Here is a 20,401-nt window from a genome sequence, read left to right as displayed (position 1 = left end):
CCATACACACACACACACACACACACACACATCTTGGATGTATATTCTTCCAAAAGTAATGCACAAGGTGCATATGTGTGCAATTCACAAGAACTAGATAGTAAGGGTATGTGGTCTGTGGGTAGACATTTCACAGTATGGAAGCAGGCATACCAGAAGGGTATTTGTCTCAGTTCTATTTTTACTGACCAGTTGTAGTCAAGCTTCAATTTATTAGTCCCATCCTTTTCTCTGTCGTTCACAGTCTGAGCCTTTCCATTCTCCAGCCGTCATCTCTCTCCTGCCTGGACTGCACTAGGGTAAGATGCTTGATCAAAGACTTAGCCTTGAGGTAATTGTGTACCAAAGGAACTGTGATGATTTAGACTCAAGCAGGAAAAAACAATTATAACTTCATTACTTAATTTTGATCAGGCCAAATAAGAGGATCAGCTGACTGAACAGGACCCCAGTGAGTCCTCTTCTTACTCATACGACTTCTTTTGCATGATAAAACAATTATATTTGCTAGGCCAGCCACAGAGAAACTGAGATTTTTTTTGTAATTATTATTTAATATCTTATACACATAAAATAGACAGATTAGTGAGGAGCTTAAGGGTAGTTTCAGCTGTGAATCATTATATCTCAAGAGAAGTGTTTATGAAAAGCCCTTGGGAGCAAATGTGAATAATTAGATCATATATAATTACAATAGAAATATATGAAGCAAGCCCCCTGAGAATTGGCATGCCTAAACATTCATTTTCTCCCACACAAAATTCCAGATCCTGTTCAGCTGGTAAATGCTACAAAGACTTATTTTCTGTATCAGAATTACTATGAGCCCATTTTTGCTTGTCTTTAACCTTATGTGCTGAGCTGTCTTCTCGGTGTTTTGTAGTTTCTTGCATTTTCTTAACTTCATAATGATGGTCAAATAAATGTCCTACTTTCCCAAGCAGATTAAGAAAAAGTAAGTCCAAGGTAATTTACCTAAGTAGGAATACTATCGGATTTGAGAAATTTATTTCTGAATGTTTTCAGTAGCACACACACACAAATAGAAACCCTACTTTTAAAGAATAAGAATACTCTATTTAGAATCATTTTTTAAAGATTTTGTATACCGTATATAAGCATTGTAGAAAAGAAATTTCCAGTGATTGCCTGAAGAATAATCATATAAGTGAAAAATTTGCATCTGCTAAAAATGAAAGCTTCTATTTTGAATTATAGATATAGAGTTCTCAGCTTTTACATTTGTTATTGGAAAATGTTGCAATATTTGAAGCTAGCATGTATGAATTATATTGAAAAAAATGAAAATCACACTATTTGACTTTGATTCAAGACTCTTTACTGAAGAACAGGATTTGATTGCAGAAACCATAGGATAAGATCTATTTATCAAATTATTAAAATTATTCAAACTGCAAATGTCTGTACAAAGCTTGAAAAAAAGCCATCCAGGCATTTTACAATCTACAATAATATTTTTTTTACTATTTTATTATGTTTGAGTATTATTTCTAAATCTCTTGATAAATATTCCAATCACTACTGTGGAGTCTTCAGGGATTCAGGACCCAAGAGTCTGCAGACAAGTGTCCAAGGTTTCTACATTTGAGGGCTTTCATATTGCCCAGTACTTTCTGCAGCTATAACACAAGACTGACAACAGAGAAAGTAGTACAATAAGGATAGGTCAGGTAGAGAAGGGAGACACTTTGGGTCCCCTTGCCACTTATCCCCTGCCCAACCCCATTGACAAATTTGATTGTGGAGGTACAGTGATGGTGGCCAGGGGACAAAAACCTAGTTAGCCAGCAGATGGCAGCAGAAATGTGGGAAATGCTCAATCTTGTTGGATAATAGCAAAGATATTTATGTGGTTCAAAGATGCAAAGCCTACCCGCTCCCACCTAAAAATAAAGATGTTCAGATGGGTTTGAGGGCAGCGTTTGAATGCAAGAAGTCAATAAGGTAAAGATTCCTCTCACACATATGTGCTAGTCATTCCCGACTGTAGGGGGCGGAGCTCATCTCCATTTCAAAGCTGAATCCAGTGCTGTCTGAAGACGTCTCCGTGGTCATGTGGCTGTGGCTGGTATAACTAAATGCCGAAGGTGCACGGAACGCTCTTACCTTCCCACCAAAGTAGTCCCTATTTTTCTACTTGCATTTTTACATGCTTTCAAACTGCTAGATTGGCAGAAGTTGGGACAAATAATGAGAGCTCACTCCGTTATGAGGCACTAGGGATTCGAACAGCCAAACTGTCTATACCTTTCTGATCGACATGCTCAGTGTCTTAGCCACTGAGCCACTGTATCCCTTTAAGAAGTCAATAGACTAGACTAGACTAGAAGTCAATAGACAATAGAGAAGGTGAAATACTGAGGACATCAGAAACAATTATTGCCTGCTCCTTCTGGCTGTTGTGAGTAAGGCAGCAGGTGGGAATAAGTGGCCATGGGATTCTTTTCCTTCCATTCTTCTGTCAATTCTCATCACAGAGGAGAGATTTGGCTTCTGAGCTGCCTCAACATTGGGGGATCCATCTGAGAATTAAACTCTACTTATGCACCTGTGTCCAATCCTGTGCTTGTTCCTCAGAAGTAAAATCTGGGAATTCACTTTGTGCTTTCTGCACTTTGTGTCCAGAGCTATTAACTGAAGTTATAATCTACATCCAGGTCTTTATATAGGATTCAGTGGCTTTATTTCTAAGTGAACCTACATAGAGAATATCCATAAGCTGAGAATGGAACTGATAATATTTGCAAAGCTCTTATATTGTAGATGTATACACAGAATGGTTCACATAACTGGACTTGATTTTAAGCATATTTGATTTTATCCAGGAATAACAATACGATAACCCATTGCTGTTCATTGTCATAAGAATTATTTTTAGCTGGCATTTTCCGCTCCATTACAGTTGCATTCTCCCCCTGGGGAGAAAACCATATCAAGTTCATCATTGCTGGGAAATAATATTATTCAGTCTCACTTTTCTAACCTCCTGGAATGTTGGGATAAAGAAATACAAAAAGAATATGACAAAGAATAAATGGAGTCTGCTTATATTATGCATCATTGTTTGCATTCATTTTTAAATGCTGGGATTGTTTCATTCCTTGTAACTTGTTGCTTTATTTTGATTTATAGGCAGAACATTTGTTTCCACAATGCCTGAAGTGTGAGTAAATATTTTATTTTCCCCATTGGTTGAGATATCCTTCATTCACACATGGTTCAGATTCATCTTCTGAATTTGACCCCAGAATTATTGCATTATGAGATACGATACTTTGAATAGAACTAGGCTTGCTATGAGAAATCTCAAACTGTGTTGTTCCTCCATTTATCTTCTATGTGAAATAGATAAATGAGATACTTAACATTGTAATATAGGTTTCCCCACCTCTCCTCCATCTCACTCTCTGCCTACATGTTGAGAACAGAACTTAATAAAGAGCTGCTGATTTCAAAGATCCAAATCATGTCTTGGATACTGGTTAAATTTTACAACAAGTGTATATGCCTACACAGAAGTTAGACAGTCCCTTTAAGTTAAATGGGATTTTCTTCTAAATTGGTGATTGCAGGACAATTTAAACATGGTTCCTTGTATAAACAATAGTTCTCAAACTAATATTTACTCATGTAGCAACTTCTAGGTTTAGTTTTGATATGAGAAATTTGACATTCAGATTTAGGTTTCAAATGAAAAAGATCTCTAAATTAGAAACTCATTCGGTTATCCTTGATGCTGTTCCTATGAAAACTAAAACTAAACTTATGAAAACTAAAAGCGGTGAATTTTCAAATACATATTTCTCAGCAATGGTTTTGTTATAGATAAGCTAAAGTGGAAAGTAGAAATTTTCCAAACAGTTTTGATTCAACGCTGAATATTGGTGATGAAATTATAAATCACCCACCAACATTCCAATAAACATCACTGACTGAAAATAGATGCTGAATTCTGTTGATTATTACCAATATTTACAGGCAGACTGGATAGTTTTGAGATCAAATACATTTTGGTTAGGTTTATAAAATGGTTCTGCGAAGCAATCACTAGATGGCAGAAAAAACCCTCAATGGTTTTACAATGCAGCGATGAATTCCATAAATGATTAGGGTGAGGAGTTGATAAAAAATATTTTTTATCTCAGGATAGCTATCCTCTTGTTTAAGGAATGTAATTACTTCATACTCAAAAGCTGGCAACTCACCAGTCAATTGTTCAAATGTGAATCCACTTGTAGATGTGATAAGTGTGAAAATAAATCTTATTGTCTGAGTCTATAGTAGCTTCATAGCTTCAGTATTATATAAATGTTTCCATTTTATGGATAGTCCTATAGGACTATGCAACAGTGACAGGTACACAAAATTGTAATGAAATCTTAAACAACATTTGTAGTCAGATTCTGGTTGTGTTCACTCACCATTCTTAACAAATACCTTACAAAACTAGCAGCCTCATTTCCCTGAAATATTGAGCTTGCTTAGTTTTAAATGAGCATCTTGTGTGTTTGACTATATTGGGCAGACCCCAAAAATGTCTTTCTTTAGTATACAGAGAAGGAATATCATCTGAATAGAAACCTCTATTCTTAGCCCATGTTATTGGATCACATGGTTAGGGTTAGAAGGCTAGGGCACACTTCGTTTTCCTGCTGCTCTCCAGGTGTTTTTGGTCTACAGAATTATTGACTACCTTGCCTGGGAATTCTGAAAATTGTAATTCAAGGCATGAGGGGAGCATGTTGTTTTAGGATGGCTATGTGTTAAAGAACCCAGCAAAATGAGATCATTGTGATTATTAGTAACAGAGGCTTATGACTTTTAAGAAGATGTTTTAACAAGGCTAACAGAAGAGCTAATAAGACAACACCAGGCAGGAAATCCATCCTGATCAATGCAGATCTGCAATAGGATGGGAGAATAATCTTAAAGAAGAGGAGAAAAACCACAGCCAAAGCAATGGTCAGATAGCAGAAATCTCAGCCAAAGCAGGAATGAAATTTGAGAAAGCATGCGAGATTTGACCCTACCCAGTTCTATTTAATATTTTATTTATCAATCATATTTATTTGTCACACATCTCATGATTCAGGTGACTCTGACATAAAGTAAGGGAGGGGGAGGCACATTCATATTTGTTATAATAAGAGTAGTTTTAATAATCATAACGTTGGTATTCAAGTCTGGTCCACCTCAAAAGGCAGACAGAATCACTATGAAGTCCAACCTGAGAAAATGTTTTAATTCACTCATGTTTTCAGTATCTTGAGCAGAGTATTACATTTCATATATTCATTCTGTTCTTTCCACTTTTTTCCCCTCTCCCTCTTTCTTCCTTCTCCCAAATGAATTTCTATAGGGAGGTAAGTACAGTTCCAGGATTTGTTTTTCTAAACATTTGCTGGTATGAATATATAATTATCACTGTGTTAAAATGGTGCCCTTGATTTCTTTTATTTTTGCTCTTTAGAGGAAGCCCAAGATCACAGCTTCACGCAAACTCCTTCTAAAGGTGAGTCATGACGATGCAAGTTATCATGCATTAATTAAAGCGAGATACTCTGCATGGAACTGTACAGATCAAATTCTTCTATGTAAATTTGGGACAGCCTTCCCAATTTTATCTGCTGCTCATTTGGAGGCAGTAGTTTGGAGAACTGGATGAAGGCTTCTGCCTTGGGCATTATACATAGGAGATATTTATAAACCTTTCTTGCGGTTGATATTTCAGATCCATGGTAAAAAAGTTATAAAGTTATCTTTCAAATGTTTCCCTAATTTTTTCCCCTAGAGTTTGATGCTGGCTAAAGCCAAAGAAGAATGGGAACAAGAACAAGTGGACAAACAAGGAGAGAAGGAGAGATATTTGGCAGAAAGGATACCATCTCTGCATATCAGTGGGCTTTCCTGCTCCCAACTCCAGGTAGATTCTTGGTTTTAGGTAATGAAGGGCATTGCACAAGTGGACATGTTGAGTTACACAGGGCTCTTAAGGAGCTGTATTAGGAAGTTTAATTCGGAACTTCAGTGCCTGCCATCTTTTGCCTTCTCAGAAGGTGGAAATAATACATATGTCATTGGGGTTTTTAATTTTTTTAAAAAATCCTATCTTTATTTTTTTTATAAATAGCTCCAGGTGACTTTCCCCCCCCCCCCACAACAACCTTGTGAAGTAAGGTGAGAGAGAGAGTGATTGGCCCAGATAGCTTATTGTCTGAACTAGATGTAAAAGATGCTTCAAGAAACTAGGGAGAAAATTGCTGTCCAAAAATGTCAGTTTTGAATGTTTGACTGACATTGACAGATTTATCATCACCACAATTCAAGATTCTCATATTAGTAGGGCAAAATACTGTAGCAACGTCTGTGCTATCATTCATTAGCAATATTAAAACAAGAGTTAAAATATGATATATATTCTGGTAACATCTGCATTATTTCCATATTTAGTTTGATTTATTAAAATATTTACATACTACAACTGAAATAGAAATTTTTAAACTTGAGTCACACAGATGTTTGTCTAATTTAAAGTAACCCCCCCCCCCCAGATGATTAGGGGTACCAGATTGACCAAGGGTCATGCTTTCCCATCATTTCATTGTTTTTAGGTTGTAAGAAACAATGGTGCTTAATACTTCAACATTACATTTTTCTTTCTGAATATAATCTGTACAGCTTTGTAATACTGTGTGCGTGTGTGTGTGTGTGTGTGTGTGTATGTATTAAATGTGTCTTAAATTTATTTATTTATTTTATTTATTAATCATTTTTATATGCCGCACCCTCTCCACCAAGGGACTCGGGGCGGCGCACAATTTACTACATAACAAATAATGACAATGACAAGGAGGAGATATACAAAAAGCATTATACACACACAATAAATAAATAATCAATTAATTAAAACAGCAAAAAAGCAATTAAAAAACAATTAAAACACCCAGAGTCAAACCTAATTTAAAATTGTATCCAGAGGGATTAGAATAGCTATAATTCAAGCCAGGCCGGCTAGTCGGAACAGGTGGGTCTTGAGTTTCATGCGGAAGGAGCGGAGATCGGTTGTTGTCCTGATGTCGGGGGGGAGGTCATTCCAGAGAGCTGGGCCCATCACAGAGAAGGCCCTGCCCCTCGGCGCCGCCCTCTGGCACTGCTTGGTGGACGGCACCCAGAGAAGTCCCTCCCTGTGAGAGCGAATTGGTCGCAGGGATGTATGGGGCAGGATACGATCCCGCAAATTGCCACAAAGAGTAAAGTTACTTTTAGATCTCGATCATCTATGAATGTCATATATCTGGCCGTGAGATCTCTTGGAATCACTGAACAGGATGTCTATATCTGATATCAAATGTTACTGGTGTAAGATCTTCTCAGTTCTTTTTTTAAAAACAATTTTTATTTATTTTTGAACAAAGACAAACATAAAAAAAAACCATCTTCCATTACAAATTATAGAAAGTGTGTCAGTTGGTTGCAGTATTTCCATGCATCTCTTCCATAGTCATCACCTGCTTTTCATATCAAATTGCATATTTTAAATTCAACCATATTCATGTATATCTCGATTATTATATCCCAACCTTAATTTGACTATAATTGTTTTTACATCCTTTTAAATATAATATTCAAAATCTAGAATAGGATTATATGATAACATTCTATTAAATCATCCTAAAATCATCCAATACATCTTTATAACATATTCTAGATAAGGCTTTTAAACCTCCTCTCATATTCTCCATGTGTTGTTTATATAAAATTTCATATTATCAAATTATATGTATTGTTATCATTATTAATCATTATTTAACTATAGCTATTGTCACTTCATTTTATACATACTGCTAGTAAACTAAATTTAGCTTAGTTTTTATTATACATTTTCATTGCATCAACCTGTATCTTTCCAGTAATTGTATGGTTTTCTATCTTTTGCCATTTGTAGCATTAAAGTTCTAATTACTTTCTTAATAAATCTTGTATAAACTTCTCTTTCGTATCTCATAAAAGCTTGAAACCCAGCATCTGGGTTCCTTTCGTATCTCATAAAAGCTTGAATCCCAGCATCTGTTCTTTCCATCAGCTTATCTTTGGTTATCCCTAGTGCTTCTGTCAAGATTTCTCTCCTTATCTCCATCAATTTTTCTCTCTTTTCTTCTTCTGTGCTTTGAAGTCTGGGGTACAGTTCCAATCCATCTATCTCCCCTTTCCATATTCCGCTCTTGCCATTACCAACCACACTCACTTTGTTGTCAGTATCCACAGTTTTCTTATCTCTTTGCTCATCTCTTTGCTGTCCTCCACTTTCTTCATTTGATAAACATCCTCAGTTTCTCCATCAAATTTTTCTGTTTTGTGTTCCATATTCTCCAATCTCTTTTCAATTCTCTCTGTCACAACTAATAAATTTTGAATTTCAAACATAATCATTTGCAATGTTACAGTTTCTTTTTCCTGCTGAGCCATTCTTTCAATTTTGCAGATACTGCCAGTATAGGGTTCAAGGCTATTTTAATAAACTTCAAACAGGTTCATTTATTATCCTTCAAGTCAAAATATTGTCTTCCCTCCAAGAGCTAGTGATAGAACTCCCAAAAGGCACCTGTATAAACAACTTGTGCTCTTCCTACTATCACTCTCAGTAAACAAGCTGAAAAAAACCTTGAATCTCAAGTGATCAAAGCGAAAGAAGAAAAAACAATGTATCCAGCCTCCAGTCTCTAAGTGGTAGTGTAACTGCTTTTCCTCCTGTTGTTACAACCTTCTTTATAATCCTTCTTATTATCTTTTTTATATTCCAAGCTTAAGAAAGAAAAAAACCCTTAAATGGAGATCAAAAATAATCCAATCAAGCATTATAAAAAAAGAAGGAGAATTTTAATCCATAGGTGTAAGCAAAAGTGAAAAAAGAAGAAGAAAGAATTTATCCATTCAGTTTAAAAATAGGGAGCTTTTGCAAAAGTTCCATCTGTGAAAAAAAATAGAAAAAGGACAACACACTAAGTTTAATGTAGATTAATTTCACTGCTTACAGTCTTCTGTCTTCAATTTTAATTTAACTTATTTTTTTTGGGGTAGTCTCTTTTTCTAATAATAAAATTTCCTCACCAATTTGACACACTTTCTCTTTCTGTTTTCTTCCTGTTACAGAGCTGCCCCAACTTAAGCAGCTTCATTATCTGTGTTTCTGTAGCCGGAAAAAAGGGCCATTCCTGGATCTTTCAGGGACGTTGCTGTGTCCCTGAGATCAGCAGGAGGTGCCCTTCTCAATCACCATCTCTACGGGATGGTTTAGGTCCGAATGGACCATCCAGCGGCAGAAATATCGACTGTGATCTTGGAGCACCAAGATCACACATCGTGCCATCGCGACGTCAGCTCTCTTCTCCTGATCTTCTCAGTTCTGAAGTTCTGATCAAAAGAATATTGGGACAGACAATGTCTAGCATTGGAACAATACCTAATCAATGTATCTGATCCTATATGTTCCCCCAATGAAATATCAGTTAGAAATAACCTGATCTGAGGCCTAGAGAAAATATCGCTTAACATTTCCCCCTTTTACTTGCACAGGATCTGTGCCGGGAGCTTCATGAGAAGGTAGACATTGTGGATGAAGAGAGATATGACATAGAAGCAAAGTGTACCCATAATACACGGGAGGTAAGAAGACAGAGAATGGTTCTTATTTAAATTCTCAGAGAAAAATAATACATGAATACGAAAAATGGTAAAATATCATTGCTATAAGAAAATGTCCAATATAGATTAGGAGATAGCTTTAAGAGGCAGTCTTAAAGATCCTGAATTAGTTTATCCATTCTTTTTTCTAAAGTGGATTCTTATGTTGGCATAAGATAACTAGAATGGAGCATTTCCTGGTCTTACATTGCAAATAGGAACATTGAACATCTCCAGGATTTTCCATAAGAGCTCTGGATTATTATTTTTAAATATGGGTTCCAGGCTATAAAGTTCTCTATAACCTTATCTGTTTTTTTGCTTTAGTAGAGATGCTAATTTTCCTTTTATCAGTGGAATGAATGAAATGTGTACAGACTGAAAGCAAGGGAACTGAGATTTATAAATCAAGTCTCCTGTGACAGTTTTTCAGAGGCTACTGAATATTTATATTATTTATATTCCATCTTTATTATTTTTATAAATAACTCAAGGTAGCTAACATACCTAACACAGAATGCGGAATACCTTTTAGCCAGGGGCAGGATGCTGTGGATTCGCCCAGGTTCAGGAGAACCCATAGCTAACATTATGGCCGGTTTGGAGGCTTGGGAAGGGGGGAAATGAGCCCCCCAAAAGCCTCTGGAGCCCGGGGGAGGCAGTTTTTACCCTCTCAGAGGCTCAAGTAGCAGTGGTGGGATTAAACAATTTTTATTACCAGTTCTGAGGGTGTGGCTTGGTGGGCATGGCAGGAGGAGGATACTATAAAATCTCAATTTCCACCCCACTCCAGGGGAAGGATACTGTAAAATCCCCATTCCCTCCCAATCAGCTGCGACTCGGGAGGCAGAGAATAGATGGGAAAGAGTAAGGTTCTACATTTAGGCAACAAAAATGAAATGCACATGTACAGTAGAGGTGGTACCTTGCTCAACAGTAGTAATTGTGAAAGGGATCTTGGAGACCTAGTGGACAACCATTTAAATATGAGCCAGCAGTGTGCAGCAGCTGCCAAAAAAGCCAACACAGTTCTAGGCTACATAAACAGAGGGCTAGAATCAAGATCATGTGAAATGTTAATACCACTTTATAATGCTTTGGTAAGGCCACACTTGGAATACTGCATTCAGTTTTGGTCACCACGATGTAGAAAAGATGTGGAGACTCTAGAAAGAGTGCAGAGAAGAGCAACAAAGATGATTAGGGGACTGGAGACTAAAACATATGAAGAATGGTTGCAGGAACTGGGTATGTCTAGTTTAATAGAAAGAAGGACTAGGGGAGACATGATAGCAGTGTCCCAATATCTCAGGGGTTGCCACAAAGAAGAGGGAGTCAAACTATTTTCCAAGGCACCTGAGGGTAGAACAGGAAGCAATGGGTGGAAACTAATCAAGGAGAGAAGCAACTTAGAACTGAGGAGAAATTTCCTGACAGTTAGAACAATTAATCAGTGGAACAGCTTGCCTCCAGAAGTTGTGAGTGCCCCAACACTGGAAGTCTTTAAGAAGATGTTGGACAGCCATTTGTCTGAAATGGTATAGGGTTTCCTGCCTAGGCAGGGGGTTGGACTAGAAGACCTGCAAGGTCCCTCCCAACTCTGCTATTGTATTATTGTATTATTGTATGGGGTGTGGCCAGTCAGAGGTGGTATTTACCAATTCTCCAAACTACTCAAAATTTCTGCTACCGGTTCTTCAGAACTGGTCAGAACCTGCTGAATATCACCTCTGCTCTGGAGCCTGGGGAAGGCAAAAATGTCCCCCTCCCATGGTGCAGGAAGCTGATTAGACCATGCCCACAATAGCCACACCCACCCAGCAACCCGGCAGAGAACCAGTTGCTGAATCTTTTGAAGCCCACCCCTGCTTTTAGCGCAAGAACCCCTCCAAAGTATTCCTTCTTGTAACCTAGTGAATGGGCTAGGCTCCCACTACCTTTTTCGTGGGGAAGAGCAAGGCTTTTTTTGTCCTGAGACTTCTTATGATATATGGCCATCTATATTGCCTCTTGTGCAGATTAAAGATCTGAAACTGAAGGTGCTTGACCTTAGGGGAAAATTCAAGCGTCCTCCCTTGCGCCGTGTTCGCGTGTCTGCAGATGCCATGCTTAGAGCTCTGCTTGGCTCAAAGCACAAAGTATCTATGGACCTGAGAGCCAACCTCAAGTCTGTCAAGAAGGAGGACACAGAAAAGGTCAGTGGCTGGAAATCCCACCTACGGTACCGTATATCCCGTTTGCTCAGTGTCCCATGCATTTGTTTTTCTTTGATGTCATCGTGAAGAAACATGTTCTTATGTTTTCTCTTGATTAATATTCTTCCATAGTGTCATCTGATGGCAACATGGGTGGTATATAAATTCATAAATCATAAATAAAACAATAAATATGTGTTCCCTACAGAGGTGGGTTCCTACCTGTTTGGACCGGTTCGACTGAACCGGTAGTGGTTTGGCGGCCTGGGTTGCTAGAACCAGCAGCAACCCAGGCCTACCACGCCCCCGAACCGGTTCTGCCACGGGGCCGCCATCTTGATTTTTGGTTCTGCGCATGTAGAACAGTTATAATTTTACACATTTAATTTTTTTTTCTTTTTTAATGTTTTGCACATGCACAGACCTATTTTTGTGCAAAATGTTTGCACACACCAAACTGGCAGTCATGCCAGGAGCAATCAACCCCCTGGTTCCCTATATTTAATAGCTTGTAAATGAACATTCTTAAATAGATTGAGGATTATAGAAGGTGCTATGGAACTGGAACTAAAATTAAGACAGCTTCTCCCATGAAGGATGAGAATTGTGAAAATGGTTGAAGTGCCCACTCATTAAAGTAAAATTGTTAAGTTCATCCATCTGATTTGTAATTCTTTGTGCACTGCTAATAACAGTCAGGATTTTAGCATGGAAGAAAACCACTGTATTTTATTGCATCTTCTAGAGTGGAATTGTCTTGTCCTCAACTTGCAACCATTTATTTAATGACTACTCAAAGTTACAACAGCACTGAACAAAATGATTTATGACCAGTCCTTGCACTTATGACCATCGCAGCATCCCTACAGTTATGTGATCCAAATTGGGGTGTTTGGCAAATGGCATATATTTGCAACAATTCTGCATCCCTGAGTCACATGATCGTCATTTGCAACTTTCCCAGCCAGCAAAGTCAGTGGAAGAAGCCAGATTCAGTTAATGACCACATGATTTATTTAACAAGTGCGCTGATTCACTTAACAACATGGAAACGGTTCTAAAGCCAGGCATGACTCACTTAACAACCACCTTGTTTAGCAATTGAAATTCTGGTTTCAGTTTTCATGATATATTGAGGGCTGCCTCCAATGTACACTTGTATGTAAGAAACAACTGAATTTGGTATTTATGAAAAAATAAAGAAAAGGGCATATGGGCCATTGAAGTATCTATAACTCTTAAAGATGACAATAAAAAAGAGCTCAAACAAGCCACAAATTAAGAAATGCATTACTGTCAAGTGTATTAAACAAAGAGTTATTAGATCTATAGATTTTGTAAAATAAAAATTTTATTTTCAAACACAAACATACAACACATATAACATAAAAGCCTCTTCAATTACACACAGTGTATCGATTGGTTACAAAGTCTTTCTGTGTCCTTTCCGTGGTCCTCACTTGAATTTTATCAAAATTCACATATTGACAATCAAGATATCTTTGTATACATTGTTATTATGCTTCCTCCTATTCTAAGTCACTCAATCATTTTAGCATTGATAACATTCTCTAATAGTTTCCAATTCCATGTTTTCCCCATTATTACTATCATCAATCTAATATATATGTATACAAATTGTTATACTTCTTAAGCATCCATTAAGCCCAGCTATTACTACATCCTTTCAACATAAGGCATATTAAATTTGAAGTAAATTTATATTATAACATTTTATTACATTATCCTGAAATCATCCAATGATATTGCGTCTTTCTAATCTATTCTATAAAGAATTGTTTATCTTTCATAAAAAAAGGCTTTTCAACATCATCTCCATAATCCTCACTTACAGTTTGTATAAGATTTCATATTATCAATCCAGTATATATATAAATGCTTTGTTATCTTTATTAATCATTTATTTGACTATAGCTGTTATTACATTGTGCATTACACTCAAAATGTAACTATATTTAACTAAATTTATTGTGACATCATTCTATTATTTTAGCACTGATAACATTATTTAGTAATTTTCAATTCCATGTTTCCCCCCCATTATTAGTATCATCAATCTAATATATTTGTATACAAATTGATATAATTATTAAACATCCATCAAGCCTAGCTATTATTACATCCGTTCAACTTAAAGCATATTAAATTTAAAGTAAATTTATAATATGACATTTTATTACATCACCCCTGAAATCATCCAATGATATTGCATCTTTATATTCTATTCTATATAAAATTATTTAACTTTTATAAAAAGGCTTTTCAACATCATCTCCATATCCTCACTTACAGAATTGTATAAAATTTCATATTATCAATACAGTATATATAAATGCTTTGTTATCTTTATTAATCATTTATTTGACTATAGCTATTATTACGTTGTACATAGCACTCAAAATTTAACTACATTAAACTAAAATTTATTGTGACATTTTATTTCATCATCCTGTATCCTTCCACAGATAGTGTAGTCCAATATCTCTTGCCATTTGTAAAGTCTGTATTCTAAATGTTTTCTTGATAAGTCTTGTGTGGACTTCTCTTAAGAACTTGTTGTTCATTATAAGAATTCAAAACCCTTTATCTGCTCTGTTTATCAGCTTCACTTTTGTTATCATTAGTGCTTTTGCCGAGATTACTCTCATTATTTCTGCCAAATTTTCTCTTCTTTCTTCATCTATTTTCTGACTTCCGAAATGAAGATCCGGTTCATCAATTTCTCCTTTCTGTATTTCACATCTGTCATTTCCCTCCACTCTCAGTTTGTTGTCAGTGTCAACAATTTTCTTACCACTTTCATATGTCTCTGTTATTTTTTCAGCTCTGTCTTCAAACTTCATCGCTGTCCCCATACTTTTTGTATTTTGATCTATAATTTCAAATCTCTTTTCAATTCTCTGTAATTATTTAAACTTTTTGAATTTCTAAGAAAATTCTTTGCAAAGTAAGTGCCTTTTCTTCTTCACGTTGTGCCATTTTCCAGGTTATAAACACTGCCAAAACATTTGAGACTTTTTAGGTCAAACAAATTCAGTGGAGTTTTTCAAATCATAGTTTTCTCTTTCCTTGAAAGGAACACCTGTATCAACAAAACATTTTCCACTGAGCCTTTTAGTAAACAAAGCTTATAGCTTTAACAGATATCGCCAAGCCTCTAGCCACTAGATGGCAGTGTTACCTCTTTTCCATCTGTTTCTGCCTCTCTGTCAGAGAGAAAAAAAATCTGTAAAAATTACGCTGCGTCCCAGTCTTACGAGAGAAGCTTTTAATCCACGAATACCAAAAATGGAGAAAGTATAGAGGAAGAAGGAAGAAAAAGAGACCAGTCCAGTTTAAAAGTAAGAGGCATTTGTAAAGAGTCCATCCATAGAAAACAAATAAAGTTAAGGTAGAAAAGATAACACGATCGTCTTAGACCAGAGTTGATTCGCCGCTTGTTTTCATTCTGTCTTCAATTTTATTTTAAATTCCAATTATTTTGGGTTTTCCCTTCTCTAATGATAAAAAATTTTCTCACCAATTTGACACACTCCTGAACAGCTTCTGTTTCAGAGGCTTGTCCCAACCTTTGGAAGCCATTTTGGTTGCTTCTCTTGTAGCTGGCAAAAAGAGCTTTCTCCTGGATCAATCAGGGGCTTTGCAATGCCCCTGAGATTAGCCGGATATGCTCTTCTCTATCACTGTTCCTTCAGAATAGTTTAGGTCCAAAAGGACCATCCAGAAACATAGATATTGACAGCAATCCTGGAGACCTAAGATTGCATGTCGTGTCGTTGCGACATCAAGCCCCGCCCCCAATAGATTTTAGCATATCAAACATTGTGAGCTACACACAGGACTAAGTGATGATATAAATTATATCATTGCAAATACCATTCTAGGATACTAGTCACTCAATACACAGAAAACATTTTCAGCAGCCTGCCATGTATAACATAACGCAACTACAGAGATCAACAGTTTCTATTGATTGTACGGATTTCCTTGGATGAAAAGTCAGTGTGTAGACCTTTATGGGTGAATCTGTCCATGCTTTTCCAACATCAACGATTAATAGAGAATAATCCATAATAAGGAAATGCACATGGCCAGTTTTGCAAGGCTATTGATGAAGGAAATAACAGGTTTAATGATCCAGGCCTTTTTCTTCATTACACATAGTCATTCAGATCTGAAAAATGTTAGCATGTGGTAAATTCCAGACAGAGCTAACATAGCATATATAACACAGGCATATATTCCAGTGTTTAAACAGTACAGTTTAGATTTAAATTAGAAGATGCTTTGATTCTCTCCTTTAAATCTTGGTTAGTGTATTCATCTTTGCTCCCCTGAATGCCAAAGACTGCTTTTTAAAAATAACAATGTTAATGTGGGATAATTGCTGAAAAGTTTATTTGTGCTCAACCTGTCTAGATTCTATTTTCTACATATACTAATATAAGCCAGAAAACTTGCCAGTACAATATACACTTATGGAACCCTTCCAATATTAGCTATGTTTATAAAAGTTTAGCCATGTGACACCCATACAATGTACTCCTCAGCTTTCTGTTCATATGGTATATGCAGAGTATGTATATCTTCATCTCTACTTCTACAAATTAGCCCTTTGCTTAAGTTCCTCCTCAGGTAAGGATAAACTTCTCTGTTTCCTTCACAGGAACGTCCAGTAGAAGTGAGTGACTGGCGTAAGAATGTGGAGGCCATGTCAGGAATGGAAGGCAGGAAGAAGATGTTTGATGCTGCCAAATCACCAACAGGACAATGAGAAGTATACCCTTTTGCCCAATGGCATTCTTTTAGAATATTTTATCAGCATTGCTAAAGGTCCTAACCTCAAAGGAGTTATGGTGCTTGATTAACACTTCCAATGTCAAGATCTTGGATACAGCTGTTTTAATGGCCAATTCAGTATAAAAACATTAGGCACTAATCAGCCTTATCTACTTACCTGAAATAGTTCTTTGGATGAAATAACATATTTTCTGCCCAGGCAGCAATTGAGTGAGATTGGTTAAAAATCTAAACAGAATCACACCTGGGAGATCACCAAGAAATACCAACATAGGCCAGACTTGAAAATAAAGAACAAATCCTCTCCAAAGCAATGGCAAATTACTTCTCTGTTGATGCCAAGAATACTAAAGGAATGGTTCCCTGAAGTCATCATGAATCAGAGTTACTTGAAAAAGACTTTAATTTAGTTATCTCATATTGGATTTTCTATGAGATGCATTGTAGTTTTGCACCTTACCTTAATTTACCTTACCTTAATTTAAAAAGAATGATAATCTCAGAACTTTGGAAATAAGAGGTATACCATCATGCCTTCTGAGCATAAATGAGCCATTAGAACTTCAACTTGCTGGTTCAGATTTGGACATTTCAATTATGGCATAATGGCTGAATGTCAGAGACAATAGCATGAAATAACTTTTCTGAAATATGTACTTTGTCTTGGACACAAATCTGCATTCTTGTTTATGTTTTGGTTTCCATGTAGTGCTAGAAACAATGAGCCAAATCTCAACCAAATCTAGCAGAGCAAAGTAAAATTTTGATTTCTAGTACTAACCCTAGCCATTTCCCCAAATAATCTACTGTAATTTCTAATCACAAAATTAGAAATGCAGTTCACTCCTATGCACCTTTCTTTAGAGATATACAAAATGGAGGTGTACAATTCAGAAGCCAGCCCTTGCAAATCTTCTCTTTCTTTTTTACAGAGTAAAACTATCTATTGGCAAGCTCCTTAGTTTCACTACAAGGCTAAATAATTGACCATTGGTTTGGGCAAGGCAAAGTTGTAACCATACAAATTTAAACCTGATTGTAGTGTTAACCTTTTCTAATTTATCCAACGACTTAAATGTGAATAGCTGATTTTGTGGAATGGTTTAATAAGCACACAATTTAGTTTATTCTTAGGAAGATACAGTGAAGCATACCATATTAGGTAATTTAAAAAATACATACTTTCCGTTAATTTCTGACTGCTCCCCTTCTGTCTGGTCCTCGCTGGTTTCAAATGATAAAGATTGCGTGCATCTTGCATGTTCAGTGCTTTCTGCATTGCTATACAATCTCGTTGCAGTTATTTATTCTGATGTCTTAATTAATGTGCATTCATGTATTTTATGGTGTAAAATGCATTGGCATTTGTATTATGGCATAGCATAACAAAACTAGCAATAACAGATGCTTGTAGAAAACTAGCACTGTATTATGAATATTGCTCATGGTTCCCAACTCTTTATTTCAATCATGGAAACAATTTTGTTTTTGTTACTTAACTCTGGTCCTTACAAGTCACAGCCTTGACTATGACAGCATGTGGTGGTTTTTTTTTAGCACAGATGTACTATTGTAGATGTTTTTTCCTAGAGTCCTGTAATATAATTAACTATTATTCTGCATTTTCTATCTATTTCAGGTCATATTTCTTTCATAGAAACATGAAGAGCCCTTCCATAATACCTACATGAATCACTTTTTTTCTTCTTGGTGCTTCCTGTGTCTCACCATTTTTCTGCATTATCTAGTGTTCCACAGCATTTTGGGGTACTAGGGAAGATACAATCATTCATTTAGTGATCCTTTGAAGTTACAATGGCACTGAAAAAAGTGACTTATGACCATTTTTTTTTACATTTATGACTGTTGCAGCATCCCTGTGATCATGTGATCAAAATCCAGACACTGGCATATATTTATGACGGTTGCAGTGTCCTAGGATCATGTGATCAGCTTTTGCAATCTTCTGACAAACAAAGTCAATGGGGAACCCAGATTCACTTAGCAACTGAGTTACTGACCTAACAACTGCAGTGATTCATTCAACAAATGTAGCAAGAAAAGTTGTAAAAAGGGCAAAACTCACTCAACAACTGCAACACAAAATTTGTGCTTAATTTTGATCATAAGTTGAGGACTACCTGCACTGCAATTCATGCCATCACAACCTGCTTCATGCCATCAGGCCAACAGAAAGACTTGCCTTCTTGCTAGCACATGTCCACACAATATTTATTGCCACAATCTGTCAGTACAGTACCATCTCTGCCCTACAGAAAAGATGGGAATTCTGAGTTGATGGCCTTTGAAATGCAGAAAAGAAAGACAGTCCTCAGATCAGATCTTTGCTCAAGAGAAGCCATCACTTACTGACTGAAACACAGCCCAGACTGGAGCTACAGAGGCTTTAGTGCCTACTTTATTCATCAAGAAAATCTTTCAATATTTGTTCCATGAAATACAGCCTTGGATATGTGACTATACTGTCTCTGTATTCCATTAAAGAAAAAAAAAATGAGTAGCATCAAGAACAAATATTCAGATTCTGTGTTTCTTTTGGAGTTTCCAAATGAGGGTGGATAGACTGTATTATTGCCTGTGATATGAAGTTTAATTGTGGTGGAAGTTCATGACCTGTGTGTTATCCATTGTTATTTCCACAACGCCAGTTCTCAGAGTAGCTTTGTAAAATCAGTAGGGTTTGGTTTAGTTCTACAGTTCATGCTGCAGTTGGCATTTCTATTAGACATATAAGAAACAATATTTCCACCAAGTCATACACAATGTTGTCTGGCCCATTAAGGTTTCTTCCCACCTAAATTATTTGGCCTACAATATATTTCAAGTGGGCAGGCCTATCATATATGGTTATCTTTCTTCTATGTGATCGTGATCTTGACAATAAATTTCCTGATGTTTTGCTGGCATCTGTGGCTGGTCTGCCACAAGAGGCACAGCAGATTATGACTAGTCAGAAGCCAGCATGAACAATTAGGATCCAACAGTACGAAAACCCCCAGTTTAGATTGGGAACAAATAAAGAACTAATCTGAGATTAGCCTTTACCAGCCTGCACCTAAAATAAACCAATTTGGCTAAAAACCAATCAGACGTCAGGTCACTTGGCTTTAAAGACAGCAGCCCATCAACTCCTATTCAGTTGCTTGTGGTGTATGGTTGCCTTTAAAGATGCCAGCCATGGTTGCAGATGAAATGGCTGGAAACTGCTGTTTAGACCATAGTCATTAAATCTTGAAATTCAACATTGCTCCACCAAAATCATCTCCCCCCCAAAAAACTCCTGCACGGACCTTATAAATTCAAAGTGCCATTGTGGTGAAATGGTTAATGTGGTGCAGTAGGAGTAGGAAGATCCAGGTTCTAGTCCTCCCTCAGCCATGAAGCTTGATTTAGTGAGCTTGGTACAGCCATTCTCTCTCAGTCCAATCTTGCAGGTTTCTTGATGGGTAAGTAAACTCTGGCTATAGCTCAGTGCATTTTTATAAGTGTACTATCTGCCCTGAAAAAAGACAAAGTAAGCAGGTATATTAGGAAACATTTTTTCTGGAAGAGGAACTAGAAGAGATGGCAAATAGTGTACTGGAAAGTTAGTCTACCAACTAGTTATATCCCTGCGGCAGCCAGCTTGAGATTGGGCAAGCCTTCCTCTGCAGCCAGTTTAC

The 20,401-nt window shown here is 36.7% G+C and overlaps 1 protein-coding gene across 1 annotated transcript; it reads left to right on the top strand.

Moving 5' to 3' along the window:
* Positions 1 to 244: 244 nt before the first annotated feature.
* On the top strand, positions 245 to 19,253 carry TNNI1 (troponin I1, slow skeletal type). Its single transcript, XM_081948692.1, has 8 exons — positions 245 to 299; positions 3,154 to 3,188; positions 5,492 to 5,533; positions 5,813 to 5,944; positions 9,595 to 9,684; positions 11,721 to 11,897; positions 16,585 to 16,695; positions 18,358 to 19,253. The coding sequence occupies exons 4-7, from the start codon at positions 5,819 to 5,821 to the stop codon at positions 16,690 to 16,692; spliced, it is 501 nt and encodes a 166-aa protein (XP_081804818.1). The 5' UTR covers positions 245 to 299; positions 3,154 to 3,188; positions 5,492 to 5,533; positions 5,813 to 5,818; the 3' UTR covers positions 16,693 to 16,695; positions 18,358 to 19,253.
* The last annotated feature ends 1,148 nt before the right edge of the window (positions 19,254 to 20,401 follow it).

Source organism: Natrix helvetica (genome assembly GCF_964273705.1).
Source record: "Natrix helvetica genome assembly, chromosome: 3".
Taxonomy (NCBI): Eukaryota; Metazoa; Chordata; class Lepidosauria; order Squamata; family Natricidae; genus Natrix; species Natrix helvetica.
The sequence above is the reverse complement of the archived record's forward strand: the minus strand, read 5'-3'. Positions and strand labels throughout refer to the sequence as shown.

Bases quoted from the DNA above. Each gene is read 5' to 3' on its own strand.
- TNNI1 (XM_081948692.1), top strand. From the start codon at position 5,819: ATGCTGGCTAAAGCCAAAGAAGAATGGGAACAAGAACAAGTGGACAAA. The intron at 9,685-11,720 runs GTAAGAAGACAG...CCTCTTGTGCAG, and splicing joins GTACCCATAATACACGGGAG to ATTAAAGATCTGAAACTGAA. The intron at 11,898-16,584 runs GTCAGTGGCTGG...TTTCCTTCACAG, and splicing joins AGAAGGAGGACACAGAAAAG to GAACGTCCAGTAGAAGTGAG.